Source organism: Sander lucioperca, chromosome 24 (genome assembly GCF_008315115.2).
Source record: "Sander lucioperca isolate FBNREF2018 chromosome 24, SLUC_FBN_1.2, whole genome shotgun sequence".
NCBI lineage: Eukaryota > Metazoa > Chordata > Actinopteri > Perciformes > Percidae > Sander > Sander lucioperca.
Genome location: NC_050196.1, coordinates 8,645,658 through 8,661,922, shown reverse-complemented (window position 1 = coordinate 8,661,922; position 16,265 = coordinate 8,645,658). Strand labels below are relative to the sequence as shown.

At 40.1% G+C, this 16,265-nt stretch overlaps 2 protein-coding genes across 4 annotated transcripts; both read left to right on the top strand.

The window, feature by feature from the left end:
• The first annotated feature begins 41 nt into the window (after positions 1-41).
• On the top strand, positions 42-6,646 carry LOC116044722 (NADH-ubiquinone oxidoreductase 75 kDa subunit, mitochondrial-like). The gene is made up of 19 exons (XM_031292143.2): positions 42-175; positions 1,017-1,093; positions 1,537-1,628; positions 1,834-1,941; positions 2,163-2,239; positions 2,370-2,451; positions 2,597-2,727; positions 2,858-3,043; positions 3,235-3,369; positions 3,573-3,687; positions 3,861-4,006; positions 4,088-4,216; positions 4,435-4,564; positions 4,706-4,866; positions 5,425-5,579; positions 5,685-5,860; positions 5,946-6,080; positions 6,186-6,258; positions 6,357-6,646. The coding sequence occupies exons 2-19, from the start codon at positions 1,021-1,023 to the stop codon at positions 6,446-6,448; spliced, it is 2,196 nt and encodes a 731-aa protein (XP_031148003.1). The 5' UTR covers positions 42-175; positions 1,017-1,020; the 3' UTR covers positions 6,449-6,646.
• A 1,221-nt stretch (positions 6,647-7,867) lies between these two features.
• zgc:110699 (uncharacterized protein LOC325371 homolog) lies at positions 7,868-11,962 on the top strand. Of its 3 annotated transcripts, none has more exons than XM_031292164.2 (8): positions 7,868-7,952; positions 8,189-8,290; positions 9,589-9,645; positions 9,750-9,823; positions 9,953-10,091; positions 10,565-10,658; positions 10,912-10,983; positions 11,135-11,962. In XM_031292164.2, the coding sequence occupies exons 2-8, from the start codon at positions 8,239-8,241 to the stop codon at positions 11,241-11,243; spliced, it is 597 nt and encodes a 198-aa protein (XP_031148024.1). In that variant the 5' UTR covers positions 7,868-7,952; positions 8,189-8,238; the 3' UTR covers positions 11,244-11,962. The 3 variants fall into 3 exon arrangements, with proteins under 3 accessions (XP_031148024.1, XP_031148022.1, XP_031148023.1); XM_031292162.2 differs by having other exon boundaries at positions 7,874-8,005; XM_031292163.1 differs by having other exon boundaries at positions 7,874-8,005; positions 11,154-11,242.
• The last annotated feature ends 4,303 nt before the right edge of the window (positions 11,963-16,265 follow it).

Genomic DNA, 16,265 nt, shown 5'->3' with positions numbered 1-16,265 from the left:
ATCGTCGAAATATTTATATTTCTATGGTGAAGATTGTTACTTTTATTGTGAAATTTGAGACCTAATTTCAAACGGAAGTAAGACACCATGCTATTTCCGCTAACCCCATAGCTATTTGACTGGTAGTACAACTCAGATCATCGCTGTTCTGGTCAAGAAGGCCAAATAGCGAAAGGTAAGAATCAGAAACATTATGCACGTATAGGCTTTTACATCTATTTGTTATTTATTGCAAGACCAGTAGACAATTATGTGTTTGACCGTATTACTCACTGTAACCCTTTTATAACATTGCAATGCCCGTGTCCTTGAGTACTCTTAGCTAGCTAACACTATTAGCCAGCAAGCAAGCAGTCCTTATTGAAAGGTCCATGTTACTTATAAGCTTCCTCCCCATGTCTACATTGGTACATAAACTGTATATAACCGTGCCCAACATTTTGTTATGTCTATGTTTCGACCTTTCTGCTTTTCGTCTCTGTGCATTATCTCCTTGAAACGTGAAATACGTGGTTGAGTGACAACATCACTTGTTGTTGACAGTGGCAGCTATTAAGCTAGCTAACGTTAACTAACTAACTATTGTGGCTCAAATTCTTTTTGTAGTAACTGGATAAGAGGCAGCATTATTTATTTTGTCTCGAAAATGAAAGGCCTAACGTTAAACCTAAAGCCTAAATATTATAGATTCAACATAATGTTAAAGCTTTCTAAGTCTGCTATGCCTTGCATGAAATCTGAGCAGTGCAAAAATAATGTTGATTGTATATTGTGACATAATCTTGAAAAAAAAACGTATTGATAAAAAACAATTTCATGTTGAAACAAAAAAAAACATTATGGATCCCAGACATTTAGTATTAAAATAATGTTGTAGCTAAACATATTGTGCAAAGACCTCAAGAGATGTAAAACACCTTTTTAGAGCACTGTAGATTATTTGCAGTACAGCTGGACTATGTTCTCTTACTTATCAACAAACAAACACCATGTTTCTTTCTGTTTTCCTCTCACAGAGTCATGTTGCGACTGCCAACTGTCGGTCGGGCTCTAGCCGGAGCTGCCAAGAGCAGCCTGGCTCCCTCCAACACTGGTAATGTGTGTGTGTGTGTGTGTGTGTGTGTGTGTTTGTGTTTGTGTGTGTGACAAGGTAACTGTTATTCTCCTTAATCTAAATAAGCTGTTTACTGTTTTGGAGCCAATTAAATTCATGATTTGATTGTACGTATTATTACCATTTGTGTTTTTAATTCTTATTTTGAACATGGTTGTGTTTCAGTATATCAGGCAATTTATCCTAGTTTATATAATTTTCAGAAGCTTCCCATCAATAGTTCCTTTCTTTTCAGTGTGTTGTTCAGTATGTTTCATTAATTTCTGGGTAGAAAGTTATGCATTTACATCATTTAAAGATACACCTGTCCTATGCTTAATTCCCCTCTGATATCCATTTTTGTTTCACTTTTTGAGAAACAGAAAATAATTACAGGTTTCATTTAATTTCAGTAAATTTGACCTTTGTGTATCCACTTACAGTACGTACTTCAGTGCGTGCTGCCAGCAACATGGTGGAAGTGTTTGTAGATGGGAAACCACTGGAGGTGGAGCCTGGAACTACTGTGCTGCAGGTAAGAAATTTGATTATTTTACTGAAAACCAATAAAGATGTTTCATGTGATCCCTTCATATTGTATACTGTATTTTATTGTATATACAGTATGTTATCAATAGGCACTATTTTGTGGTAATTGTGTTGTCCTGACAATAATCTAGTCCATTTTGGATTCATTCAGAATTTCCCACCTTATCATGACTGTTTCCTTTCTCCATCAGGCCTGTGAGAAGGCAGGAATCCAGATTCCCAGGTTCTGTTACCACGAGCGCCTCTCAGTGGCGGGAAACTGTCGTATGTGTTTGGTGGAGATTGAGAGAGCTCCAAAGGTAACCAAGTGCATCTGATTGGTCAGCAGGCAGATTACTTTAGTAGCCAATAGGCTGGACGTGCATTCCATTGAACAATTAAAAACATTGGACGAGATGCCTTTGCACAGAAATTGCTGTAAGAGTGTGTGTGTGTGTGTGTGTGTGTGTGTGTGTGTGTGTGTGTGTGTGTGTGTGTGTGTGTGTGTGTGTGTGTGTGTGTGTGTGTGTGCGCTCCTCAGCCGGTAGCAGCCTGTGCCATGCCCGTCATGAAGGGCTGGAACATCCTCACCAACTCAGAGAAGACACGCAAAGCCAGGTATTAAATATTCAAACATGATTCAAAACTTTACGCAAAATTTTAAGTCACCAAAGTTAATAAACTTACTATATCGTTATTAATAAATATAAATAATATAATATAAAATAAAGTATCTATCTCTCATCAGAGAGGGAGTTATGGAGTTCCTGTTGGCCAACCACCCACTGGACTGTCCCATTTGTGACCAGGGAGGAGAGTGCGACCTACAGGTAACCGTGGACGAGTATATAACACCTTGGTTTAGAGCTTAACCTTCATCACCTTTAGGTTAATGGGCTAGTTTGTGTCAGTTACATTTGAAAACCAGTTTCACTATTGTATCTTGTGTTAACACTCCACCTGCTGTGTTCTCAGGACCAGTCCATGCAGTTTGGTTCAGACCGCAGTCGTTTCACAGAAGGGAAGAGAGCAGTGGAGGACAAGAACATTGGGCCGCTCATCAAAACCATCATGACCCGCTGCATCCAGTGCACACGCTGCGTCCGGTAAGTGCATGATAAACATCACATTTACATCCATCAGCAAAATGTTATAATCATATTGACCGCTATTGTCACTTCAAATGGTAAAAATATAGGAGATCCTCTAACAGCACATTAATGCATTCCTGTGTAGTTTTGCCAGTGAGATCGCAGGTGTTGAAGACCTGGGAACAACAGGAAGAGGAAACAACCTGCAGATCGGGACGTACGTGGAGAAGATGTTCATGTCAGAGCTGTCTGGTAACGTTATCGATGTCTGTCCTGTCGGAGCCCTCACCTCAAAACCCTACGCTTTCACCGCACGACCATGGGAGACCAGGTAGGACAGAATTTGATACTATCAACCTTAGAAAACAAGAGCAGACAGTTACTGTCGCTTACATTTAAAATTATGAGCCTTTGAAGCAAATTTTTTTCAGCAGTTTAAGGCATTTTGGTTAGTTCAGTTTGTGTCTGATTCTGTCATTATTATTATTTTTTTTTTTACTTCATCTTCTGCTGTCTTTGCAGGAAAACAGAGTCAATTGATGTGCTGGATGCTGTGGGCAGTAACATCGTGGTGAGCACAAGAGGAGGGGAGGTGATGAGGGTGATGCCCAGGCTGAACGAAGACATCAACGAAGAATGGATCTCTGACAAGACCAGGTAAAATACGAATCCCAAGCCAGAAAACATTAACATGTTTCCGACTGAATTGAAGAAGCGCAATCAGTCTCGCTGGATAATTAGTCCTTAAAATAAATGCTCAATGTAGTCACAAACATCCGATTTCACTCAATGCACTTAAAAAGTTGTTGTTGCCATAAAGCTTGACTAAGGAGAACAAAAATCCCTAAATGTGTCCTCAGGTTTGCATATGATGGTCTGAAGAGGCAGAGGTTGGCCCAACCAATGGTGAAGGATGATTCAGGTCAGCTGACCCCAACCACCTGGGAGGATGCTCTCACTCGTGTTGCTGGAGCAGTAAGTGTGTGTTCGCTTCGGTATTGGATCTGCCTGTTTATTCCTTTTTTATATATAGTTATTATATGCCGATAGGAGACAGGTGATATTTATTATTCCTTGATATTCATGCATCCCATTTTAGGTTGTATTATGATATTTGAGTCTGTATGTATAAATATCTGTGTGTGTAGCTGCAGAGCGTGCAGGGCAGCGAGGTAGCAGTCATTGCAGGGGGGATGGCTGACGCTGAAACTCTGGTCTCCCTCAAAGACCTCCTCAACAGACTCAACTCGGAAAACCTCTGCACTGAGGAGCTCTTCCCTATGGCGGGGGCAGGGTAAGAATGCGTATATAATGTACAGGGTTCCCACAGTATCTTTAGTTGTGCAGCGGACAACTTCTCTCTCTCTCTCTGCAGCACTGACCTGCGCTCCAACTACCTGTTGAACTCTCGCATCGCTGGCATCGAGGACTGTGACCTGCTGCTGCTCGTAGGAACCAACCCGCGCTACGAAGCCCCACTGTTCAACGCCCGAATCCGCAAGAGGTAAACTCATACATAACTCTTTGCATTAATTGTTTGGATTCTCCTCCTGAAGACAGTATTGTTGCAGCAAAACTAGATTTTACACAGCACTTATTCTACTATTTCTTCTGTAGTTGGTCTTTGCTTCTACCAGATAAATAATAAGATAAATCAAAGTTATATAATCAATGTCCCTTGCCTCCCTCTGTCTTTCTCATTTCCCCCTCTTCCTCTGTCAGTTGGCTCCATAATGAGCTGCGTGTTGCCATGGTGGGTCACGGTGTTGATCTGAGCTTCTCATACGACCATCTGGGAGAGGAGACTTCAGTACTGAAGGAACTGGCCAACGGCACACACCCCTTCTGCCAGGTAATGGATTCGCAGGCAATCTGACTCGAGGGAGCTTTGGTGCTGATTTATGAGACTTTTTTTTTTTCTTTTTTGGCAGCTCTCAGATGAATATCTGGCAACTTTTACTTGACATTTTCATTTCCTTTCCCCTGGCTCCAGGTCCTGTCAGCTGCTAAGCGTCCAGTAGTGGTCGTGGGAAGCAGTGCTCTGCAGAGAGAAGACGGAGCCGCCATCATGAGCGCCGTCTCCACCATCGCTCAGAACGCCAGAACCAGCAGTGGAGTGGAAGAGGGGTGGAAAGTCCTCAACGTCCTGCACAGGTACAACTTGGCAATCCTCATAAGTGTGGACTCATTTGAAGCTTTCAAGACAAATCAAATAACATTTTCTGCAGATTTGAATAGCGCTTTCGTTTTTTTAATTTTACAAATGAAGGTGATGGTAAAATCAGCCTCTATTAGTGAGGTACAGTAGCGCTTCCTGCTCTTACTTTGAGGGCTGCTCAGTTATGGAAGAAATCATGATTATTTTGGTCAATGTTGAAATTGCGATTATTTAACACGATTACTCATTGTCTTTTGGAAAGATGTTGCATTTATTGAACTTTAAAAACAGTGAAACAAATCAACAGTGAAAACACCTTGAACTGTGACATTTCCCTTAATACTTTTGCCATTTGAACTTTTTTTTTTTCATTCAGAACACAAGACAAAATAAGAGTTTACTTGCAAAACATAATGTGCAAAATAATCTTTTTTTTTTTTCTCCTTCCAATTCATCTGTATTTGTGATCATTAGGAGCCAAAACCCTAAATGCGATTACAGTTTTCATTAATTGCACAGCCCTACTTACTTTGTGTGTCTGTGTGTGTGAGCAGAGTGGCCAGTCAGGTGGCTGCGTTGGACCTGGGCTACAAGGCTGGTGTGGACGCCATCAGGGCAACTCCCCCCAAAGTCCTGTTCCTGCTGGGAGCTGATGCTGGCTGCGTCACCAGAGCCGACCTGCCTGAAGACAGCCTCATCATCTACCAGGGTACACACAGACACATGCCACCAAGCATACACACATTCAGTTGTCACCATGACAGTAAAAGTAAAAAGCACAAATATATTAGAACATCATTTTCAACCCCTCCAGGTCACCATGGTGACATAGGAGCACCAATGGCAGACATCATCCTACCTGGTGCTGCATACACAGAGAAAAACGCCACCTATGTCAACACTGAAGGAAGGAGTCAACAGACCCGGGTGGCTGTCACTGCTCCTGGAATGGCCAGAGAGGACTGGAAGATCATCAGGGCTGTATCTGAAGTAAGCAGGGAGTCATTCACATGGAGCATACTTATGTTCATACTGTTCATACGGTCGTTAAAGTAATGTCTTTGTGTGTTTGCAGCTGGCCGGCGTGACGCTGCCCTACGACTCTGTGGAGGGGGTCCGATCCAGACTAGCCGAGGTCTCTCCTAATCTCGTCCGTTACGACGACGTAGAAGAGGCAAACTATTTCAAACAGGCTAATGAACTCGCCCAGGTACACACACAAACATCCGTAGAGTCAGAATGTGGCGTCCCACAGACTGTCATATAAAGGAAGAAGAAGAAAATGATCTCTGATTCCTCACTCTGTTGTACGCAGGCTGTGAACCAGGACCTACTAGCAGCTCCTCTGGTGCCACCTCAATTAACAGCAAAGGACTTCTACATGACAGGTAAATGTGTTTTATAAATAGCAGATACAAAGGCAAAAATAGAAATATAGAAATTTTAAATAAACTTCTTCTACTACCCCTTCCCTTTCTGTGTTCAGATTCTATCAGCAGGGCTTCCCAGACGATGGCCAAATGCGTCAAAGCCGTGACAGAAGGAGCCGCCGCTGTCGACGAGCCGTCAGTTTGCTGAACCCCCGCGTGCAGTAACTCCTCTTGCTGAAACAACACACACTTCTCAGAACAAACTCAGTGTTGCTCCTTAATTTAAAGTTGTCCTTGATGCTTGTACTATACAGTTAAATCGTTTTCACTCCTGTGAACAAGCTTTGTTGAATAAAGCGTATTAAAAAAAACATGAAATATGAATAAAATCTTACAAATATCTTTACTCCATTTTGAGTGTTTTTCATTTCCTGTATTTGTGGTAGAAGATCTGCTCGTCACTTACGTTATTTGTCATTCCTCCACCTATTTCACTAATGTATTTAGGCTTTAAGACTTGCAGCGTGGTATGACTTCTTTTTTTAAAGATTATTTTTTGGCCATTTTCGGCCTTTATTTTGACAGGACAGCTGAAGACGTGAAAGGGGAAAGAGAGGGGGAATGACATGTAGCAAAGGGCCGCAGGTCGGAGTCGAACCCTGGCCCGCTGCGTCGAGGAGTAAACCTCTATATATGGGCGCCCGCTCCACCGACCGAGCTATCTGGGCACCCATATGACTTATTTTTGATATCTGTAAGTTGAAAACAAAAATCAAACTGTTTTACCTCAAACATTAAAACGTCAAATTGTTTAACTTTCCAGGAGTCATTTGGCAAATACACTCCTATGAAATATGCTCAAATATGGCTTCTTGCACAGGCCTGCTGTCTTGCAGGAGGCATGAAAGACGTCAGTCTTCGTAAAATCCAGAGTCAGGTCAAGGCCACTGTAGTGTAGTGAAGGAAATAAGACCTTAATGACCTGATTGCCTTGGACTGTGTTTGTTGTAGAGCTCTTTCATCAATAAGTTGGCTGACAGGACGGATCCCCATCATGCACACAAAAGTTATAGTTAGACATTTTGGGAAATATGCTTATTTGATTTCCTGATGAGAGTTAGAAAAGAAGATTGACACCACTCGAGCGAGTAGATGTATTTTCAATAGTGTTGAATGAGTCCTTTTAAACTTAAAAGTACTTAAACTAGGACCCTGGTGTCTTCAACTCCATGAAAAATACTTTCAAAACAAAAGACCGGAGCCACAAATGTACTCCCTGACTTTGTTAGGGCAAACAACAGCTCACTTGACATTTTGAAAGTGAACTGTGTGAACATTCAGAGAGTCTCCAAACCATTATAGTGAAGTGGTAGGAACAGTTTGAATGTCAGCAAGTTTATCTTTAGCTCAGGATTTGCTGCCATTCAGGAATCATTGTAAGTCATTGAAAATCCCTAAAAAAGAGTAAATATTGAATAGATCCAGACTGGGATACTGATTCCTAGAGTTGGACACAGTTCCTCCAGACAAATGGCTTTTGTCATATACTTTTCCCAGAGAGAGAGAGAGAGAGAGAGAGAGACCTTATAACCAAACAGAAGCAGAGAGGCACACACACACACACACACACACACACACACACACACAGAAAAAGAGAGAAGACAGTCCCATCTCTTCATTCCCTGTCTGCTCAGTGTCTGAGACTGAGCACAGTGAGTCCATTATTTTACTCCTCTCCATATCTGGAATTTATTCCTACTTAAAGGTCAGTATTATTGCAACCTATAGTGTAGTCAGTCTACTTAGTGTGTTTTCGGTTATACATTTGTGTTTTTACATGTAGCTATTCTTAGATGAAGTTTGTTTTGTGAGGCTGCAGGTAGTTGTTCTACTTTTAGTTTTGTATTGCAACTTAAAGTTGACCTGCCTCGTCTTTTCTTCTCTGTAGGGTTTTCATGCAGGGACAGACAGCAGGCTACTATTGGACCTAACAGGAAAATGGTTCCAGTTAAACTCCTCATTCTGGGAGCTCAGAACACTGGAAAAACAGGTAGAATACATGCTAAAGACAGAAATATTAATGCACAGAAACTGTATCAATATATTGATATCGTGATACAAGATCAGATAACAGCTTAGATTTTGGTAACGTTATATGGTGATGAAAATGTTGTCTTTTCCTGGTTTAAAAAGCTGCATTACAGTAAAGTGGTGTACATTTCTGAACTTACTAGACTGTTCTAGCTGTTCTATTTTTTGCCTTTACCCACTTATCCATTATATACACATTACTGATGATTATTTATCAAAAATCTCATTGTGTAAATATTTTGTGAAAGCACTAATAGTCAACCCTACAATATTGTTGCAATGTCGATATTTGGTCTAAAATATTATGATATTTGATTTTTTTTCCCCCCCTCCATATCACCCAGCTCTGGTGGAGAGACAGAATGGAATTGTGTGTGCACATTTTGGATTACAGTAACTTAGGTCAGACACTGTCACATGTTTAAGTAAATAAAAGAGGTTACATTTAGGGTTGGATTTTGGTCATGGTTTAAGAGGTTTTGCTATATATGGAAACCCTACACAGGTCTAAAACTGACCCTCTTCCCAAGCACTGAAGTGTAAATGTATCCAGCCAACTACTGCCTTATGGCTTTGGTCAAATCTTCTCATGGTGGGAAAACAGTTCAGTGTGAGAAATGACTTTGTTTTCATGCGTTTTGGGTTTTTCTTTCTAAACTGTTGTGCTCATTTTGGATAATTTAATAAGAGCAGACTGACTTAATTGGTAGTTTTTCTACCATAACGTTCTACCATAAGAACGAGTAAACTGAAGGTAAGAACATGACCCCTAACATCATGACTCAAAAGTTATATACTGGAGATTATTATTTTATTGACACAAAAGTAAATCTAATTCAGCATTCAAAAATAAATGCATTACGAGACACAGATGTGACAGAGGGGGACAACAAGCTTTAATTCCTGAAAATACACAAAAACAAAAAAGAAATGTAGCTGTAAAGATTCAAATAACAGCTTGAACATGCCTTACAAACCCTTTTAATGTGTCCTGCCAAAAGGAAATACAGTGAGCCCTCAAACATCCAGACTCCTTCCACCTGAACACAGAAAAAGCACTTCTGCGTTTCATTAAACAATGCCGGTAACATTACCAAGAGGATAATTCTCAAAGCAAGGATCACATAACATGACACACAGTAGGCTACATACAGTAGCCTGCAGATCACTTGCAAATGTGTGTGAATGCACAGTATGTAAGCAAATCATTAGTGTGTGTTTCTGGCTTTTCACTCCCTGTCTGTTTTTTGTCCCCAGCACTGTGTGTACGTTTCATAACCAAGCGCTTCATTGGGGAATACGATCATAAAAAGGGTACATATTTATTACAATAAACATGCTTGACATGAAAGTAATAGTTGGACCATGCATTACTTATGACTGACAATAAAATAAGTAAAATGTGTCTTTTACTACAGAGGTGACCTACAGATGCAGTCGGGTGGTGGATCAGGAAGCTGTTGATCTGGAGATTTTGGATATAGCTTGTAAGGTAAATTGTGGCTTCTATTAAGTGAGTGAATAAGACTGTTTTCCAAAATGTCAAACTATTTCCTTGTTTGTACCATTAAATCTTATGAAGTTTGACATTTTTGGTTTAGCTTTGTAATATCTCCTCCAGGAGAGCTCTGTGGCTTCTCTGGAGTCGTCCATCCGCTGGGCCGACGGCTTCCTGCTGCTCTACTCCATCACACAGCGCCTCAGCTTCCTGGAGGTCCCGCGACTCAAGGAGCTCATCGACCAAACCAAACAGAGTCTAGGTAGGGATCCAACATTATCATTATCTACTGCATGTGTGAAAAGTTTTGGCAGGTGGTGACGTCAGTACATTTATTTGATGACTTAGAGACATATCAAACAGAGCTTAGACAACTAACCAACACACCAGCTGTTGAACTACTGAACCATGTAGTATGATGTCCACAGGAACAGTCTGTCCACTATGTTTGCTCTTAAAAGTCCAGTAAGTCTCTGGTCTAACTCCGTCGGTCTATTGTCACCTTTACACATACACGCACACACACACACACACACACACACACACACACACACACACACACACACACACTAAGATGAAGCAGACATGTATTCCATATTTGGTAGGCCATCCTGTGATCTATGTGATAGCATCATCCTGCTGGTTTATTTATTTTAGTGTGTGTGTGTGTGTGTGTGTGTGTGTGTGTGTGTGTGTGTGTGTGTGTGTGTGTGTGTGTGTGTGTGTGTGTGTCAGTTGTTCCTACAGTGCTGGTAGCCAATAAGGACGACTTGGAAATTGGCAGGGAGGTGACAACAGAGGAAGGACAGAGACTGGCCACGGATTTGAGGTTGCAATTTTTCTTAATTACTCTTGTATATTCAATTTAAAATTGTACTTCATAATCAATATTTCCCTCCTGTTTATTTTTGGTAATTTTAAATATGAAATGTAAGATAAGTGTCTGTTTTTATTGCTACCAAATAGTTACACGGTAGTGAATATTGAGATGAATTAAATAGTGTGTGTTGTTACCTCTATTTTTGATGATGGCTACGTGTGTGTGTGTGTGTGTGTGTGTGTGTGTGTGTGTGCATGTGTAGGTGCAGTTTCAGGGAGCTGTCAGTGGCAGAAGTGGGTTTAGGTGTGGAAGCAGCTGTGTTTCAGCTCATCAGGTTTGGTATAGCTGTATTATTACTTCACACAGTTTGCAGTATATATAGGAACAACATGCTATGTTATCTGCAGTCTTGAGAAGGCGTACAGCTGTTGCATGTGTTGTTTAATGGCGGTTGGTGGTGATGTTTTGTTTCTTGTGTCTGATAGGCTGGTGTTGGATCAGCAGCGCCCTCTGCCTGACCGCCGCTCCTACATGCTGACTGTTCGCCACGCTCTGACCAGGAAACTGACCAGATCTAAGACCATGCAGTGGTGACCACAGCAAACAGGCAATTCTCCATTTATTCCAGTGGGACATTTAAGAAAACTGCTACTCTCATAACACTGCAGTTTTATGATATCAGCACTGTAAGAGTATTCCCTGGCTTTTGAAACTTAAAGATCTGTTGAATCACTCAGCATGTATGGAGGAAACATTTTAAACTTCAGGTCTGACAGTGTTCAAGGCATCTACTTTGGAGTTTTTATGTAACACTGATGACTTGGCTGTTTTCTAGCATAAGCCTGCAGCATCAGGTTGTCTGGATTCATGGTTTCCCAAAGGATTTTACCAAAGTGTAGGCTATAACACTAGCTACAACATCACAAACATAACCAAATGTTTTGCCACTCAAAGAAAATCACTCCAAAGAAAAAGAAAAATTGAGTGTGAGTTTGCCTGTTGTAGAGAGTTTCTGCTAAACTTTTTGCTAATATTACTGCACAATCCCAGCTCAGCCTGAGGTCATCTGGAAAGGACGTTGGATCCGGATCAATACAATATTAGAAGGCAAAATACGTGTCAGCATCTAGAGAGAGTTTGGATGAGCTTCAATAGAGGAGAAAACGTGCTAGTAAATATTAAGTGGCCCAAAATACACATTCGAGGCCAGATGGAGTCCCTTTTTCAGTTAGATTTTAGATAAACACCAAGTTATTTTAAAAGACAATAATATCTGTGCAGAAATACAGTAATCAATTAAATATTTTTCTCTAGTTAGTCTATTGCCTATATTTTTATTTATTAACAGGATTAAACAGCTGCACTCAGTTACATGCATTTCAACATTCACAGCAACGTGCACAGCAATTTATCTGTTTAAGTGTTTAAGCCATATACAGGAGTGTGTATATATAATAGAGAAACACCCAGCTGCTATTTAAATGACAGAAAATGACTTGAGATTTTTGTCAGAAAGCATCCACATGAGTTTTTATCGTAGTTTGTTATGTGTTTCATTCTCCAGTAGGGGGTGGTACAGTCATCTCATCTCATGCAAACTCACCACAGTCAAACAGTATGTCAAATACACTATTTGGCCAAAGGTATATGAATACCCCTGTACAGTTTGGTATGAAAGTAACTGAACCAGAATCAGTGAGATCCAAAATCTTGTGGAAAGCCTTCCCATAGAGTAGGCTACAGGCTGTTATACCAGCAGATTATAGCCCTTGGTTTCGGAATAAGATGATTAAGAATCGCATATGGGTGTAATTTGTGGGTGTCCACATAGTTTTGGCAAGGCCATCAACTTCACAGTTCATTTTTTTTTGAATTTATACAAGAATCTAACCAGTCGATGAACCAGTCAGTGAAGTTCATCAGTCGGTGAGTAAAACGGTTAAACTTGCCCTTGGCTGTAGGAGTGCGTAGATGACATAACAGTATGTAAAGAATGAGGCTGGCTTTGATTACAGCCTTGGTGTTATTTGACTCTGTGTTCCTCTCCATGTATCTCTCTCTCTATATCCTCATCACTCACTCTGAACTTCTGAACCTTTACGATCAGCGAGAGACATCTAAAAAAAGAGACACAGAAAATAAGAGAGACTATAACAGGGAAGAAAAACATTGGGCTTCTTTGGCATCGTATTTGTCTGCATGTAAAAGAAAGAAGAACTGCCAGTCTGACTGTCCTGTTGGTTTATACACACTGCTCTAGCTCCTGCCGCTTGTAAAGGCATTATGGGAAAATTGACTGTGCTTATTCTCCATCCCACCACTCTGTCCACCCCCACGACCATTTATAATATATCAACTACTCCACCCAACTACCACCAACCAACCACAGAACCCCACCGGGCTCCATGTACAAACACAGAAGATGACAAATGTGCAGATAGTTACAGATTTTGGATTTAAGTTAAGTTACAACCCTCAAGATTTTCATTATATCAGACCCCATTTTTGATACTATTTACAACAGACACTTGTTAAGCATTTTTCCATTCTATGTATTTGGATTCTGTGATTGCATCGCTAAATAGTAGTTTTTATTGTTACTGGCAGGAGTCTGAGAGTATTATTTAAACATGCCTGCTGTTACCACCAGTCTCCACAGGTGTCGCTAAATCAAATATCACTTAGTCCTTAAAGACTATAAAGTAAAATAGTATATTTGCAACAGATATTTAAAAAAAGGGGTGAAGAAATATATTCCTTAAATGTTTGTTATTGTCCTCCAGAACAACACAAGCACAACAAATATAACAGTAAAACGGTGAATCAGTTTTGAGTGTGAAGGTTTATTTTGAATCATTAAGACAATAGTTTGACAAAATAAACTTGACCCAATGTCCCCTTAATTAGCTTTTTTGCATGAGGTCCTTGAAGACATTGAGATGTGGTTGAAAGCTTTGGCAAACGCGAGTAAGGGTCTGTTTGTTGAACTGTATCTGTTTACATGCTGATTTATTTAGCTTCTCTGTAATCCTAATTTCACTAGATTTATTTCTGCTTGCAGACCCCAAAAAGTATTGTGCTGGGCTGGCCCTGACCACTGGTTCAATTTTAACAGACTTCTTGGAAACAGAAGTCATAAATATCAAAGTGTGAATTTATATTCACCAACATGAGTGGGTGCTACAGTGAATATGCTCAACCCTGTTAACAGGGTCAGCATAGGGAGTGAGAAGAAGAGATGATGTGAGGACTAATGTATTGTGTGATGAAGCGTGAACCTATCATGTGTATGCTGTGATGGTTGTTTGTGATGCCAACAAACCTGATTGGATTTGAGAGACGGACAGACAGACAGAAGAGGATGATGACGATAATGAATTTGTGTTTATGACATCACAGCAGTCACCGAGGAGACGGAACGTCAGAACCCAGAGTCACTTCACTGGCTCAGAATAGAAGATGAGTCATGCCTGCATCCTCACACCAGGAGCCAATCAGAGAGCTCTCGTCCACAAACTGCATCAACAGATTACCAACCAATCAGAGAGTTTAAGCTTTTGGATTCCTAAGTATGTACAAATAAATACATAAATCAAATGTATTGCTCTAATCTTAAATTAGCAGTTTATTTGCAAAGTAAGAACAGTTTTTTACCTTGTAACAATATATGAATGTTAAGTATGTAAAAATGTCCTGCTCTTATTTTGCATCCTGGACTGTGTGTTATGTCCAGGTGGAGTTGGACACACAAGCTGACTGCTGCTTAGATATTTTTCTATTGAACTTGTACAAAGACTTTTTGGAGAGTTTTGAAATGTGCTTTGTTTAAATTGGCTTATAGTCGCACATTACTACCCTCTGCACATGGCAGAATTGTGTATCGCATCATAAGTTATTCATACAAAATAGGGGTTGTCTCGTGAAAACATTGCTCCGCAGTGCCAACAGTGGTCAAAAACTCCACAGGGGACCTTTAAATTCAAATTAGGATTAGTTAGGTTTATTGTATGCAATATAAGGTCACCACAGTTATACAACACCAATGTGTGTGAGAGAAAAACAGAGACACTCTGTCCTTTGAGGTGGGACACCTCCGTAAACTGATATCTGGAAGGAGAAAGGAGACAGAGAAAAGAGGAGGGGTGGAGGCACTGATAGGATGAATGAGCGAAAGGGAAAAGCCAGCAAGGGAATAAGAAAAAAACTATGTGAAAAGAGGATGTAGAGTAACAGGAGATCATTACATAACAGGTAGTAATTATTGTTTGAATAGGAACATAAAACACACACAAATACCTGATGATAATCACTGTAGTCCAGTATGACAAAGGGATTCTGTCTCTTAACCTCTAACACACCTTGTCCAATGTTAAGGGATCACCAACGTCATTAGAATTCATCCTCTGGGTGCCGTGAATGACCAAATTACATGGCAATCAACAGTTCATTCAATTTCATTCTGTAAATAAATAACAATTTCTTAAGCCTCTTTCACTGAAATCTACCCAGATCATGTAACAGGTCAGAGCTGCAGCACACACACATATACACCCCTGATACCTACGCAACAATGGACAGGGTTCTAATCTCTCTGTCTCTGTATCTTATAGGAGAAGCAATCTGGGGTAGAAGGAGAGGTGAGGAATGAGATGAGCGAGCCTGCAATCATGGAAGAGAAAGAAATATCTATTCCATTCCCACTTTACAGAGTGTGTGTGTGTGTGTGTAGCTGCAGGCAGTATCTGGGCATGTCAAAACAGTCTTTACCTGTCTTTTCTTTCGCACACATTCTTCAACTCTTTTTGTGGTATTTCGATTGTCTTATTTCCATACTAATAGTATATAAATATATATTAAAATAACTTAAATCGCAAAGACTCCCTCTGACCTAAAGGGGGTAATATTACATCCCCTGCACTCTGGTAAAATCTCCAGTTCCTGCTGGAAGACCTTTCCATTAACAGGGGACTTCCATGGTTCCATTAAGTGTCCCGGGAAGTCATAGTGAGCAACTATGCATAAAACAAATGGACCAAACATGGCCTCTTAAACTTAGCCTGGTTGATTAGACCTCTGCTCAGGTCACCAAAGTCGCTGTACTAATAAGAATGATAAAGCTGTCATTTGTCTACCCAAGCTAACTGGAGAGTGAGGGAGATGTCAGTAAACCAATCTGTATACGTATATGTTAATGCAAAAATCATTCTCAAAATCCATACCTTAAAAACTCCTACAATGAAAATAAGACATATACAGAAAAACTGTTACTGTGAGAATGATGAAATGTTTCATAATAATAGGTTTTCATATTTTATTACTTGTTGATGTCATTCTGTATTTTTTCTTATATATATATATACATACTTTTTGCATGATCATATACAGTGGTGGAAGAAGTACTCAAATCCTTTAAGTAAAAGTACAACAATGAAAATGTATTCTCTTACATTGTATTCACACCTTTACGCAGTAAAAGTACAGAAATGTTATCCATAAAGTGGACATTTAGAAAGGTGAAAGTACTCAGTATGCAAAAACGTCACACTATTATTAATATTACATATTTGGATCGGTCGAGGTGCTGGATTTTAGTCATCATCATGATCAAAATCGTAA

What these genes read in the sequence shown, in the direction of transcription:
- LOC116044722 (XM_031292143.2), top strand. Translation starts at nt 1,021, where the DNA reads ATGTTGCGACTGCCAACTGTCGGTCGGGCTCTAGCCGGAGCTGCCAAG. An exon ending in CAGTGCACACGCTGCGTCCG is followed by an intron (nt 2,728 to 2,857) that starts GTAAGTGCATGA and finishes ATTCCTGTGTAG; the next exon opens with TTTTGCCAGTGAGATCGCAG. An exon ending in TCATCAGGGCTGTATCTGAA is followed by an intron (nt 5,861 to 5,945) that starts GTAAGCAGGGAG and finishes GTGTGTTTGCAG; the next exon opens with CTGGCCGGCGTGACGCTGCC.
- zgc:110699 (XM_031292164.2), top strand. Translation starts at nt 8,239, where the DNA reads ATGGTTCCAGTTAAACTCCTCATTCTGGGAGCTCAGAACACTGGAAAA. An exon ending in TTTTGGATATAGCTTGTAAG is followed by an intron (nt 9,824 to 9,952) that starts GTAAATTGTGGC and finishes TATCTCCTCCAG; the next exon opens with GAGAGCTCTGTGGCTTCTCT. An exon ending in AGACTGGCCACGGATTTGAG is followed by an intron (nt 10,659 to 10,911) that starts GTTGCAATTTTT and finishes GTGCATGTGTAG; the next exon opens with GTGCAGTTTCAGGGAGCTGT.